Source organism: Podarcis gaigeae (assembly GCF_964106915.1).
Source record: "Podarcis gaigeae genome assembly, chromosome: 9".
NCBI classification, from domain to species: Eukaryota; Metazoa; Chordata; class Lepidosauria; order Squamata; family Lacertidae; genus Podarcis; species Podarcis gaigeae.
Genome location: NC_139685.1, coordinates 55,736,647 through 55,749,606, shown reverse-complemented (window position 1 = coordinate 55,749,606; position 12,960 = coordinate 55,736,647). Strand labels below are relative to the sequence as shown.

Genomic DNA, 12,960 nt, shown 5'->3' with positions numbered 1-12,960 from the left:
CCATATCAGTGAATCTATGTGTCATCAAACTTTGAATTTTTCTTTTACTACCTGGATACTTTCATGTAGAGATGTGGGTGGTGAATTTTGGTGAATATGGGCCTCTTTGATAGCACAAATGAGTCATAATCTTTGAAACTAACATTTGCGATTTCACTTTTAGCTCATTTCGATGCACTTTGACAAATATTCCACAAACTCAGGCTTTGCTAAACAAAGCAAAACTTCCTTTGGGATTGCTTCTACATCCCTTCAGAGATCTGACGGTAAAATGACTTTTTATTCCCAGAATTTTTATTTAGCCAAACTTGAATAAATTAAAAACATCTTTCATATTTTAAACTTGTGGATGCAGTAAATAATTGTGAATCAGTTGTCTTGAAACCCAAACACAACACTGGAATCGAGAGAGAATATTTACAATAGATAATTACTGTTTTACATATACACCACTTTTAACTAAATTTACTTATGTGCAATTAGCACAAATTTCAGCAACGCTCACTTAGAAATAAGTGAGTTTAATTGTAGCCTTTATACCCTGATCATTATTAATGGAATTCTTCTAGGCTTAATTTTAATTATGGAAAAAAAATTAAAAATTGAATATTTTTTCCCAGTAGTAATTTTTGAAAAATGCATAGAAAACATGAATTTGTTGTTTAGAGGTGAAAAATATTATGAAATACTTCAAAGTTTTTCTTCAACTTGACATTTTACAATGTTCTTTATTCCTCAGCAATTGCCTGTGATAACATCGAACACCATTGTGAGATGTAGATCATGCAGAACATACATCAACCCTTTTGTTTCTTTTATTGACCAAAGGAGATGGAAATGTAACCTGTGCTACAGAGTTAATGATGGTGAATATTAATAAAAATGCCACTGCCTAAAGGAATGAATGATGATCTGCAGCACTTCCTTTGTGAAAGCAAACCACCCCTGGCCCTTGCATGGCAAGCAGCTCTCAAAACATAGGGTGACACAGTCCCCTTAGTGCAAGCGTAGGATATTTTTTTCAGATGATGGGCTGAATCCTTATCTCAACTAACCCCTGTGGGCCACCTGTCAATAACCTGACAACATTGTTATGTCTGACCATGACTTCAGATTATCTTTCTGTGAGTGCCAGTCAGCTGATGGGTACTGACAACAAGACCCTTTAATGTTCTCCATTTGGTGGTGTGGGCCTGGGTTCAGACTATGCCTGCAGATGGACATTTTCCCTTTGCAGACTGGCAGGTGGTATGGGTATTGTTCCTTGGCACGTGGGGCCTGCTGCCCTAGGGTTTAGGGAAGCTTTTAATGTTTGTTTCGGGAAGCTTTTAATGTTTGATGGATTACTGTATTTTAATATTTTGTTAAAAGCCGCCCAGAGTGACTGGGGAAGCCCAGCCAGATGGATGGGATATAAATAAATTATTATTATTATTATTATTATTATTAGAATGGTGTGACCAAGTTTAGTATTTTTGCACTCAACAATGGGTAATATATTTATTTTATAATCATTTAGTTCCTGAAGAATTTATGTATAATCCTGTGACACGGTCCTATGGAGAGCCGCACAAACGGCCAGAAGTCCAAAACTCTACAGTGGAATTCATTGCTTCCTCAGACTACATGGTAAGTATGTCTGGAAAAAAATATTGGTTAAAATAAATATTCATAAAACTTCGGGAATGGAGGGTTTTGAATTTAGAATTCACTTCTGCTGTTCAGTCCCTTATCCTCTTTTCAAAGAGTCTATGCAGATGTAGAAAGTGGGGCTCATAGGAACATGCGATATCAAAACTATTCATGATTACAAATAGAATATAAAGGATTTTGTCAGTAAGCTTAAAGTCCAAACTTTAATTTTAATTTACAGCTTCGTCCTCCTCAACCTGCAGTGTATTTGTTTGTGTTGGATGTATCCCACAATGCAGTAGAAGCTGGATACTTGTCAATTGTGTGCCAGTCTCTGCTTGAAAACTTAGACAAGTAAGAACCTTCTTGTTTTGTTGTTGTTGTTGTGTATATTCATGGTCTGGATACAGCAGCCATTAAAATAATTGTCAATGTGGTCCTGCTTTGATCACATGACTACAGTGCTTCATAAACCACAGGAGGGGTGTGTGTTCTGGTGCTTGAATCCTGCTTGCTGGTTTCTCACAGGCATCTGTCCAGCCAATGTGAAAACAGGGTGCTGGACTAGGAGAGCCATTGGCCTGATCCAGCAGGCTTTTCTTATCTTGTTGTGTAATAGTCCCATGATTAAGCAGAGCCAAATCATGGGAGCATGAACGTCATGTATCCAGTCATCTCTCTCCTCCTCCCCCCCCCCTTATTCATTGCAATAATAAACTATGCATATTTTAGAAAGCTGTTGCTAACCCCTGTGGGTTAAATACAGAGCTGCACTAGGCTGTATTTGGGGCATATGTTGTCTTCAAGCATTGAAGACTGTCTCTTGAATAATTTTTTTCCCTAACATTAGAACAAGTTAAAGGCACAGCAAAAGATATCTGTGCTAAACCAATGCATCAGGGTCATTTTTCTTTTTAATCTTAAGGTTGCCTGGAGATTCAAGAACAAGAATAGGCTTCATAACGTTTGACAGCACTGTTCAGTTCTACAATTTGCAAGAAGGATTATCACAGCCTCAGATGCTAATTGTGTCAGAAATTGATGGTAAGAGGGCTAATTGTCTCAGAAAATGCTTGTGAGATAGAGTGATTCAAGGAGATAGAGTGATTCAAGGAGAGGAGACCATATTTAGCAGACATTTTATTGAAAGTAACAAAAAAATTAAAAATAGTGCTGTGGAAAAGGAAATATAATCGTGCTATGTTAAGTATAATAGAATAATATCTGCCTAGAATTCATTCCTGCAAGATAAAATGAGGGCAAGTTGGTGTGCATTTGACACACTGTCTGGGACCATTAGTAACAACATGAAGAGGTACAGATAGAAAGGAAGATTGGCGAAGTCCTTGTGCATGTGTGGTGTAGTGGTTAAGAGCGGTGGACTCGTAATCTGGTGAACCGGGTTCGGGTCTCTGCTCCTCTAAATGCAGCTACTGGGTGACCTTGGGCCAGTCACACTTCTCTGAAGTCTCTCAGCCCCACTCACCTCACAGAGTGTTTGTTGTGGGGGAGGAAGGGAAAGGAGAATGTTAGCTGCTTTGAGACTCCTTCGGCTAGTGATAAAACGGGATATCAAACCCAAACTCTTCTTCTTCATGTACAGAAGTGCTTTTAACTTATATTGCTGCATCTCTTTGCACCCTAGCTATGGTGTATCCTTTTAAGTACATAACATAAAACTATAATACCAATATATGTTTTCTTCATAGATATTTTCCTGCCAACACCTGATAGCTTACTTGTTAATCTGCACGAAAGTAAGGAGGTAAGGTGGATAATTCACAGAAGAATTAAATCTTAAAAGTGAAGATAATTCTTTCTGACTTCTCTGTCCTTGATTAAACTGCTTTAGAACGGGGATGTTAAATCTAATTCTTAAATCACAGCAGGACTACAGCACTTCCAGTCCTGCTCCCACCTTAGAATTTCTTCTGCTGCTTTTGCTTTGCCTCCTATGACACATTGTGATTCAGAAGAACAAAAGAAGGCTGAGCAGACAAGCCAAGGCCTCTGCTGTCCTTGGAGCTGGACTTTAAAATCAAGGTTCCACGTAGGACAAACACGGAGGCCAGCCTGAGAGGAAAGCAATCTAGATATGTCAGACTGAGATGGAAACTGGTGATGACCAGTGAAAATTGAATAGCGGCAGCCCTTTTCGAAGGCGAGACACATGACTACTATGTGGACAGTAGGGAAAGAGGACAGCCAATGGGGAAGAACTGAATAGCCTTTATGTCCATGATACCAAGGAGGTTTTAGATTAAAGGGTAATGTTTATAGGCTCCAGTTACGTGAAAGAATGTGACTCTGGGCATAGAATCATTTCAGCTTCCTGAGAATCTTGCCTTTCGTTTTTAGAACGATCAAGTGTTTGATCCCAGTGGTTTCAAAGATTTATTGAAATGAATTTATACACAACTTACTATTTCAAAGATCTCTAAGCTTCAGAGTGTGCGCATAATGCCTGCTGGGAATCCCGGAATCCATAGAGAGGTGGCCAAATAAGATTTTTCACTGGCTAGTGGTGGGACTTCAGCATTCTTGCCACTCTGGAAAAAAAAATGCAAAATATTTCCTTCTAACACTTTAACAATTATTTTACAGCTAATTAAAGACTTGCTAAATGCACTACCAAATATGTTCACTAACACAAGAGAAACGCACAGTGCATTAGGCCCAGCCCTTCAAGCTGCCTTTAAATTGATGTCTCCAACGGGCGGGCGCATATCGGTGTTTCAGACACAGTTACCATCATTGGGCACGGGACGTTTGCAGTCCAGGGAAGATCCCAATCAAAGATCAAATGCAAAGGTACTTTGGACTTTGTAGTGATTATGGATCTAACAAGCTTCTGTGGTGGCTGGTTTTTTTGGGGAGGGGAATTGTTTTTATAATGTTGTATTTTCATGTTGTGTGCCACCCTGAAAATCTTTGGATTACAGAATGGGTTATAAAAATAAGCGTATCTGATTTGCATTGGTATAGCTTGGGCAACAGGTACTTGACCATGTTGGCTGGGGAATCTGTGGCCTTCCAAATGTTACATATTACAAACAGTCTGAATTTTATTTGCATTTTTTTTAAAAAAATGTACTTGTTTGTGTTGCACTCCCAACCTTATTTTTTTCTTTGTATCCTAGGTTGTTCAGCATCTTGGTCCAGCAACAGATTTTTATAAAAAGTTGGCACTGGATTGTTCAGGACAGCAAACAGCTGTGGATTTGTTCCTTTTAAGCTCACAATATTCTGATTTGGCTTCTCTTGGTAAGAGCTTTTAACTTGCAGAGCTACTTCATAATTAGCATGTGTTGAGAGAACAATTTTTATGTTCAGTTAAAATGGCCAAGGAAAATTCTAAAGCTCAAAAATACTATTTGCTTAGATGCAATTTTTTAATGGTTTTTAATATTTCACCCACACTTCGGAATATGTCAAAGTACTAACTGAGTGACTGAACTGTAAAATGGAGATATTTCCATCATGAAATTATGTACTCTTGTTGGTTGGTTCATGACACTCTATTTCATGAGAGCTCATATCCTGTCAGCCTTGTGTAAAAGTTGTACCAGTTGATGCCCCTATATGGGAGCTGATATCATTCTTCAGAAAATGTGCAGAAAATGGTAGCAGGGCCACTGCAGTCATGCAAATTGCATGGGCTGCATGCACAACATACACCCGTACCCCAGCTGAGCTGATTAATGCAACTCTACTACTGTGCAAACACTGGGCGCCTCTGAGGCTGTTAGTGGCCCTGCATACGTCTGGAGTGATTGTATGGGAACAAGCGGCAATGTGAACCAGTGCGTAGTTGACTTGTTTTTTAAAACATGTATTTAGCAAACATACTGGCTCCTTAGGAAAGTGGTCTGCTCACTTGTTCTTTCTTGCCCCACTCGTCTTGTTGCTTCCTTAAGATTCCATGCTGCAGTAGTAAAATATTTATTTCAGTGACACTTCTGTAATTCAGTCCAAAATAAGCATTTTTAGGATCTCTGGCTTAGTCTAAACTTAGGGCACTATACAAGTGTAACCTGGCTTTGCTTCTAAAGACACTATGTAACATATGTACCTTGCTTTTAAAAATGGAAAATTGCTTGAAGGTAATTTCTGAAAAGCTTAGAATCATAGAGTTAAAGGGACCACGTGGATCATCTAGTACAACCCCCTGCAATGCAGGAATCTTTCATCCAGCATGGGGCTTAAACCCACAGCCCTAAGATTAAGAGGCTAATCTACCACCTGAGCTGGCAAATGCCATTCTTTTTATGTATTATTTGGCTGGCCTACCAATCTTCTAAGAAAATACGCTGATTTCCTTCATTGTCTGTTTTTACTGGCTTTCCAGAAGCTCTATAAATTCAAATTAGATTTTTTAAAAAACTCTCATCTATATTTGGTGTGATAGAAGTTACCCTCTGGTAATTTTTAGACTAGACTGGTATAAATCACTTTGAAGTATGCCTTTGAAGACTGTCAGGAAACTACCGTTATTTCAGAATACAACTACAAGATTGCTAAGTGAAACACTAGATGCTTAGCTTGCCATTGTTTAAACAGCTTCATCGGCTCAGGGTCTGTTCTCTGCATTGCAACTGTTTTAGTGAATGAATAACAAATTTCTCTTTTTTTCATCCTTGCCGAAAGCTTGCATGTCCAAATATTCTGCTGGATGCATCTATTATTACCCATCTTTCCATCATACCCACAACCCTATGCAAGCAGATAAATTGCAAAAAGACCTTAAAAGGTATCTTACACGGAAAATTGGATTTGAAGCAGTCATGAGAATAAGATGTACGAAAGGTATGGTGTGGTTCTGGTTTATTATTAAATGTACCCAATATTGGTGAAAATGGTAGGATTTGTTTGAGACAGTGTTTTCTCCTTCCCTTCTACCAAAGGTGCTATCATCCCTCTTTCAGCAACTCCAAGCAAACATGAATGTATGTCATTCAAAAAGTGTGGCTAGGGCAAAAATGGTACACGCACTTGTAGAAAATGATGCAGGGCATTTCATCAGAGGAGTCCTTTTTGGGAGGGTGATTCTAGCACTGTAGTAGCAACAACGTAGAAAACAAACAATCCATGAATGAAATTTCTCCACTACAAAATTACAGGAAATAGAATATAAGTATCTAATGGGGGGGAGGTCCTGCACAAGGGCTGCATTCTCTTGTCGGGACAAGAGAATGTTGCCCCCACATGTCTCCATGTTGGTGTTGACTACGCCAGATAAAAAGTGTGCAGAGCAACATATCTGACTCCTACGTTGGCATAGTTGCCTATATTCCAACCATGCAAAAGTAAGAGGCTTCTACACATGCACACACGTCTCTTTCCAGGAAAGCAAGAGGCATGGTGACAGTTCAGGAATGTGTTGAGAGTGCAAAGCAAGGCCTTCAATGGGTGTAGTTTGGGGAGGAAGCGTGGTCTACAAAGTGTAGAGTTCGAAGGTAGAGAAACCTGGAGGGGCTGCATTTTGCCCCTGGGCCTGAGGTTTCCAACCCTGTTCTAGCATATAAATTGTACTCTAGCCTAGGCCCTTGCCCCCAGTATATGCTACGTTGGGTCCCAGAGGGATTCTGAGGAAACAAATGTGGCACTGGTTGCTGCAGTGGCCCCCTCTCTCAGCCTTTCCCCCCTCAGTTCTTGACTGAGGTGGCATTAGGTAGCTAGAGGCTTGTTCCATCCAATTCCTGCCCTTTCCTCTGGCAAAATTGATTTGGGAAGATCCAGCAGGGAGTGATTTGGAGGCCCAAAGGAGGCCTTGCTCAGGGTGCTAGACTTGGGGTTTCCTGTCACTGGTGTACGAATAGCCATAGGTCTAATTTTTTAAAAACTTGGGCTGCAATCCTAAACATGCACACTTAGGGAATAAGCCCCATTGAACTTGACAGGACTTCTGATTAATTGTGCTTAGGGTTGAACTGTTAACTATGCTTTTTTAAAAAAAACAAAACCTTGCCATTTTAACTTAAACATTACCAATTTTTAGGTCTTTCAATTCACACCTTCCATGGTAACTTCTTTGTGCGATCTACTGATTTGCTGTCACTTGCCAATGTCAATCCTGATGCTGGATTTGCGGTACAGATGTCCATTGAGGAAAGCCTGTCAGACACATCTTTAGTTTGTTTTCAGACAGCACTTTTGTATACTTCCAGCAAAGGTAACTTCACTTATGATGTCTCTTCTCAACATAAATTTAAGAAACAACCACCCACAAAGAACAAAATCAGATGACCGGAGGTTTTAGCCAAAAGGGGGGCGGGGGCGGACATGTGAAAGTGGTTTTAGCAATAGCTTTGGATAAAAAGCTTAAGTATTATTCTGTTCTGTTTATTCTAATGCAGGTGAACGGAGAATCAGAGTGCATACGCTTTGTTTGCCTGTGGTGACTTCACTGGCAGATGTTTATGCTGGAGCAGATGTACAAGCAGTTATATGCCTCTTAGCTAATATGGGTGAGTTGAGAATTAGCATTCAGAGGGTTCTCCATTCCCCCAAAGTCATTTTGTCCCTCTTCCACCTGTAATTAGAAGAAAGCAAAAAATGGTGTGTTTAGTACTGTTGAAAAGATAGAAATGCAGTGTGGATGCTTGCAAGGTAGGTGTGGGGAACTGGCAGGCTCCCAGATCTTTAGATCTGGCCTGCAGTTCACCTTCCTTCGGATCTCTCCTCTCATGTGGCACTTGGGGATTAACCCTTTGCTCTGTGATTCCCAATGCCCCCTTCCCCCAAAAAAACTCCTAAGCAGTACAGGGATGATTGGGGGACTTGATACATGGAGAGCGAAGGATTAACTTTCATTTCCCCATTCTATGATACTTCTTCTTCCCCCCAAAAAGCATGTTAATGCAATGGGGAGTAAAGTGATGGATTTGTGCAGTCAGAGTGTGTATGTGGGTCTGACTCCACTGACACACAACCCCTGAAATGTACATGAAAGAATACAGCCCTTTAGATGAAAAATAATGCCTTCTTTTGTGTAGCAAATAGGTCTAGTGAGAGCAGAAGTTGCTAAACTGTTATTTTATTAAATGATTTATACAAACCAATAAAATCTAAAACTAAGTTCTCGGATGGGAAACCTCAGAATTATCAGGGGGTTTTTTAGCCCACTTTTGTTTCCCAATTCAGAGTTCATTATCCATACAGGTAACAGAAACTAGGGCCCTTTTTATCCTGTTTTGTAAAATTTTTGTGCAAACGGAAGGTTGATTTGCTGGGATGTTTAGTACTTTCAAGGTTGTTTAGAGAAATGAGAATGTACTGGCCAGTATTAATGTCTGGAGTGGTATGCTGTTTGTTTCCCTTTTTTAATATGGTTCCTTTCATAATTATTTACTGCTGCTTCGCTTCCATAGCTGTTGATCGATCAGTTTCTTCAAGTCTGTCAGATGCAAGAGATGCCTTAGTGAATGCAGTGGTAGATTCACTGTCTGCATATATGTCAACTGCATCAAATCTCCAGCAATCTGCTTTAATTGCTCCAAATTCCCTCAGGCTGTTTCCTCTGTATGTTTTGGCTCTCTTCAAGCAGGTACTTCATATGAATAGCAATTGTTATTGATGTCAGGCAATTTTGAAACTTTGATTTAGTTACAGAAACATTGGTGAATTACATGAAAATGCATAGTTTAAAAGCCTACCTTCTACCTTCTTTTTAATGTGCAGCTTAAATTTGTGGGGGGCACTGTATAGTGTAAAGAGCCTAGATGCCAGGTTGCTTAAAAGAACTTGCAAAGATGTAACTATTGAGAGAGTTTCACATATGTCTGTTTTTAAAGCTGAGTACTTATAGATAGTCTGTAACACTTGTTTTGTCATAAGAGGCATTTGTAAGAAAAGGGTGGAATTAACTATTTTTGAAAGATTGCTCTTAGCTCTAGTTTTGTTTGATTTCTTTAAAATCTAGTTACCTAGTCACTGCACAACTAGTTCCATATCCCCAGAGGAAGGCTGGCTGTGTGTTTCTAAAACAGAAGGCGCCATGCCCCAGACAGACCTCTTTTGAAACTTAGGGTCCTTTCATATTTTTCATATGATTGAGGTGGTAGCTGCCATTCAATGAGTGGTTGAAGCAAAAAGCCACTACTAGCCACTCCCCAGACCTGCCCCCCCCCCCCAATTTAGCTACAATATTCATCTGATAAATAAAATAGTTTTTTGTTAAATGATAACTTTGTTTTTTTGTTTTATAGAAAGCATTTAGAACTGGTACAAGTACACGCTTGGATGATCGTGTATATGCTATGTGCCAAATAAAAAGTCAGCCTCTGGTTGGCTTGATGAAGATGATCTATCCTAATCTATATAGGATAGACAAGCTTACTGATGAGGTATGTTACAATTTTTATTGCTTCTGGACAGAGATAACCTGTCTGCTGTTTTATAGGTTCCGGGAATGTTCCGATTAGACACCTCTATTAAAAATAACTAGGAAAATTTGATTCACAGTATAGCAGTTAGTTTTCTTACTGGGGCTATTCATATAAACATCTTGCTGGAGAGCTGCACCATTTTCCCGATCCATTTTCCAACTCAGTTTAAATGCTGGATTCTAGCTTTAAAGCCCTTCATGGTTTGGGACCCAGGTGCCTGAAGGATCAGTTTCTGCCAGTTAAACTTGCCTAATTGTAACACATTATCCATGGCTCTGTCATTAGAAATTAGGTAGGTGGTGAATGCTCTCTCCCAAGAGATTTTCCCTAGCACTGAATCTGTCAGCTTTTAGGCTTCAGTACATTGGGAGAGTAGAAGAAATACTTTTTGTGGTCTTTAATATAGTGTGAATGTTAGGAGTTACAATGTTTTGGTATTCTATGTATTAAATTTTCTGGATGTATATTCTTTAAAGTTCATTGACAAATTATTTAACAGTGCAAGCATAATTATTTAATTATTTAACAAACTCTACATTGATTGTAGAAGAGCTTCAAAGCAGTTTACAAAAAAAAACAGTAAAATTATCACTAAAAAAATTTACAGCTGTAATTTAAAACCATACAAAAGGTTAGAACCACAGCAAAATGGATTAAAACAGTTAAAACTGCTACAGACTTTCTAAACATCTGTGCAGGTTTGTCTAAATAAGAATATATTCAGCAATATAAGCAGCAGAATCTAACATTTGATGTAACAAACCAGAAATGGAAGTTGGGGGAAGTCAACAGGGAGGGGGGAAAGTAGAAAATGGATGTTAAATGATGATATTGAATAATTGCTATGAGAAAAGAAAATCAATATTATTTTTTTTAATGTATTCAGCAAGCGCCAAAAGGAATACAGTGAAGGTGCCTGCCTGCTATCAATAGGCATGGAGTTCCAGGGTCTTTCAAGTGCTGCTGCACTAATATCTGAATTCTATTAAGAGCCTCCTCACAATTAGCAGAACTAATGGAGGCCGTTTACAATGTTTCCCAAAGTTTTGGTATTCTATCCCAGACATCATACTTTCTTAGGCTTGTTCACAGACTGGAATTTACTAAACCCTTCTTTGCTGTTTGGACTTAGTGACAACTCTGATGTTCCTTTACATGAACAATAAGCTCAACTTCAGTTTCCTCATTTATTGTGTTGCATTGTGATTTATGTTGTGAGTGCATGTGCCCAGCTCCTAACTGTTGAATTATTGCTGCAGTGCTACTGAATTGTATATCCATTTTCATGTAGACTTAATTTTCACCTCCTTGTAGGGTGCTATACATGTCAACGATAGAGTTGTACCCCAGCCCCCTCTTCAGCGGCTGTCTGCAGAGAAGTTGACAAGGGAAGGTGCTTTCCTTATGGACTGTGGCTCAGTAAGTTGCACAGATGGGGCAACATATGATTTAGTCACTATCTTACTTAATTTGTATCCCACCCTTCATTGCACAGTAATTTTAGATGGTTTTATAAAATGTTGCATTATCATTTTTTAAAGGGGCTATAAACTTAACAGTTTTTAATAAGGAAACTGTCATGTTTATCTGCAAGCACATCCTCATTATGTAAATTGTCGCAGTTTGCATATTTTTAAAAAGCAATTTCATTCTTGAGAGAATCTTGGTTACATTAACCAGATGTGTTTACTTTAATAACATTGTACCTTTAGATATTGTACCTTTGGATTGGAAGAAATTGTGCTAATAACTTCATAAAAGACGTCCTTGGATGCCCTAATTATGCAGCTGTTCCTCAGAAACTGGTGAGGGTTAATTTTTTAAAAATATGTATTTTAAAATAATTTTATTTGTAATATTTATATGAAAATAATAATACCTGAAAGGAGCTACACATTCTTATGTTAATGTTGAAATCGAGATTAGATTTCCTTTTCCGCAATGCAGTCTGGTCATGTGATCTACAAGGTGTTGAGCACCCCTTTCTTGTGACCAGCTGTGGGGCATAGAAATGTTGCACTTCTGCCCCTATATTCTTGTTTTGGAATTGATAACCTTAAGCTGGATTCCCAGGGGGCATCATTTTCTGGCTTGCCTCAGGCACCATAATGTCTTAGGCCAGCCCTGATTCAAGGCATGAGTCTTGTTGTGGTTTGATATGGGGTGGTCAGGGTATGCCAGTCCACTGGCTGTTCCTTCCTCTGTCCTTTGGGGGGACTCCCCAGTTTAGAGCATACCTTGCACCAGTGTAACTTTGTCCTACACAATAAGCAGTGGATCATGCAATAATATTTTTTTTTTTGGTTTAAGGAGCTTTTTCTAGCAACAGATTATTTCTGAAGCACATCATTGCTTGAAGAAAAGCCATTTAAACATTTCCGTTGTTCCTTAAAGTGGCTTGTACATATCTACATATACAAATTCAGTATTTATAAACATGAGATATAAGCAATACACGTTATTCCCTGCTCCCAGTCCTCCTCACAAAACAGTTATCTAGTTTCATTTTGTATTATTAGCATTTTAGTCTGCCTTGAGAGAGGCAGGATATAAATAAATATACAGAATAAAAATAGATAATGGAATAAATAAAGAATTCAATTGTTCTTATGTTATTTGAATTTCTGAATTATGCAACACATCATTGGTGTTTAATTGAACTTTAACATAATCATGCTATTGAATTAAAGATAATAAATAATATTTGAATTCTTCTAGACACAGCTTCCAGAATTAGATACTCTTTCTTCGGAGCGAACCAGGTCCTTCGTATCCTGGCTTAAGGAAAGTAAATCTCTAAGCCCAGTACTTCAAGTAATAAAGTAAGTATCCACTTACTTACTTTAGTAAGTAATAAAGTAAGTATTCACTTACTTTATTAGCAGATTGATCCTTGACTGACTAATAATATTTTAATACACAACAGCTCTTTGTTTCTTCT

At 38.6% G+C, this 12,960-nt stretch overlaps 1 protein-coding gene across 2 annotated transcripts in view; it reads left to right on the top strand.

Moving 5' to 3' along the window:
• SEC24B (SEC24 homolog B, COPII coat complex component) overlaps positions 1 to 12,960 on the top strand; it is a 36,231-nt gene that overhangs the window by 20,464 nt on the left and 2,807 nt on the right. For both annotated transcript variants that reach the window (XM_083756367.1, XM_083756366.1), the window contains 16 exons: positions 164 to 266; positions 740 to 866; positions 1,520 to 1,629; positions 1,874 to 1,986; positions 2,558 to 2,676; positions 3,342 to 3,397; positions 4,237 to 4,443; positions 4,773 to 4,896; positions 6,280 to 6,438; positions 7,631 to 7,804; positions 7,989 to 8,099; positions 9,003 to 9,178; positions 9,840 to 9,977; positions 11,334 to 11,438; positions 11,732 to 11,824; positions 12,738 to 12,841. In XM_083756367.1, the coding sequence (XP_083612493.1) occupies positions 164 to 266; positions 740 to 866; positions 1,520 to 1,629; positions 1,874 to 1,986; positions 2,558 to 2,676; positions 3,342 to 3,397; positions 4,237 to 4,443; positions 4,773 to 4,896; positions 6,280 to 6,438; positions 7,631 to 7,804; positions 7,989 to 8,099; positions 9,003 to 9,178; positions 9,840 to 9,977; positions 11,334 to 11,438; positions 11,732 to 11,824; positions 12,738 to 12,841 (2,019 nt within the window). The remainder of the gene's footprint in view (positions 1 to 163; positions 267 to 739; positions 867 to 1,519; positions 1,630 to 1,873; positions 1,987 to 2,557; positions 2,677 to 3,341; positions 3,398 to 4,236; positions 4,444 to 4,772; positions 4,897 to 6,279; positions 6,439 to 7,630; positions 7,805 to 7,988; positions 8,100 to 9,002; positions 9,179 to 9,839; positions 9,978 to 11,333; positions 11,439 to 11,731; positions 11,825 to 12,737; positions 12,842 to 12,960) is intronic.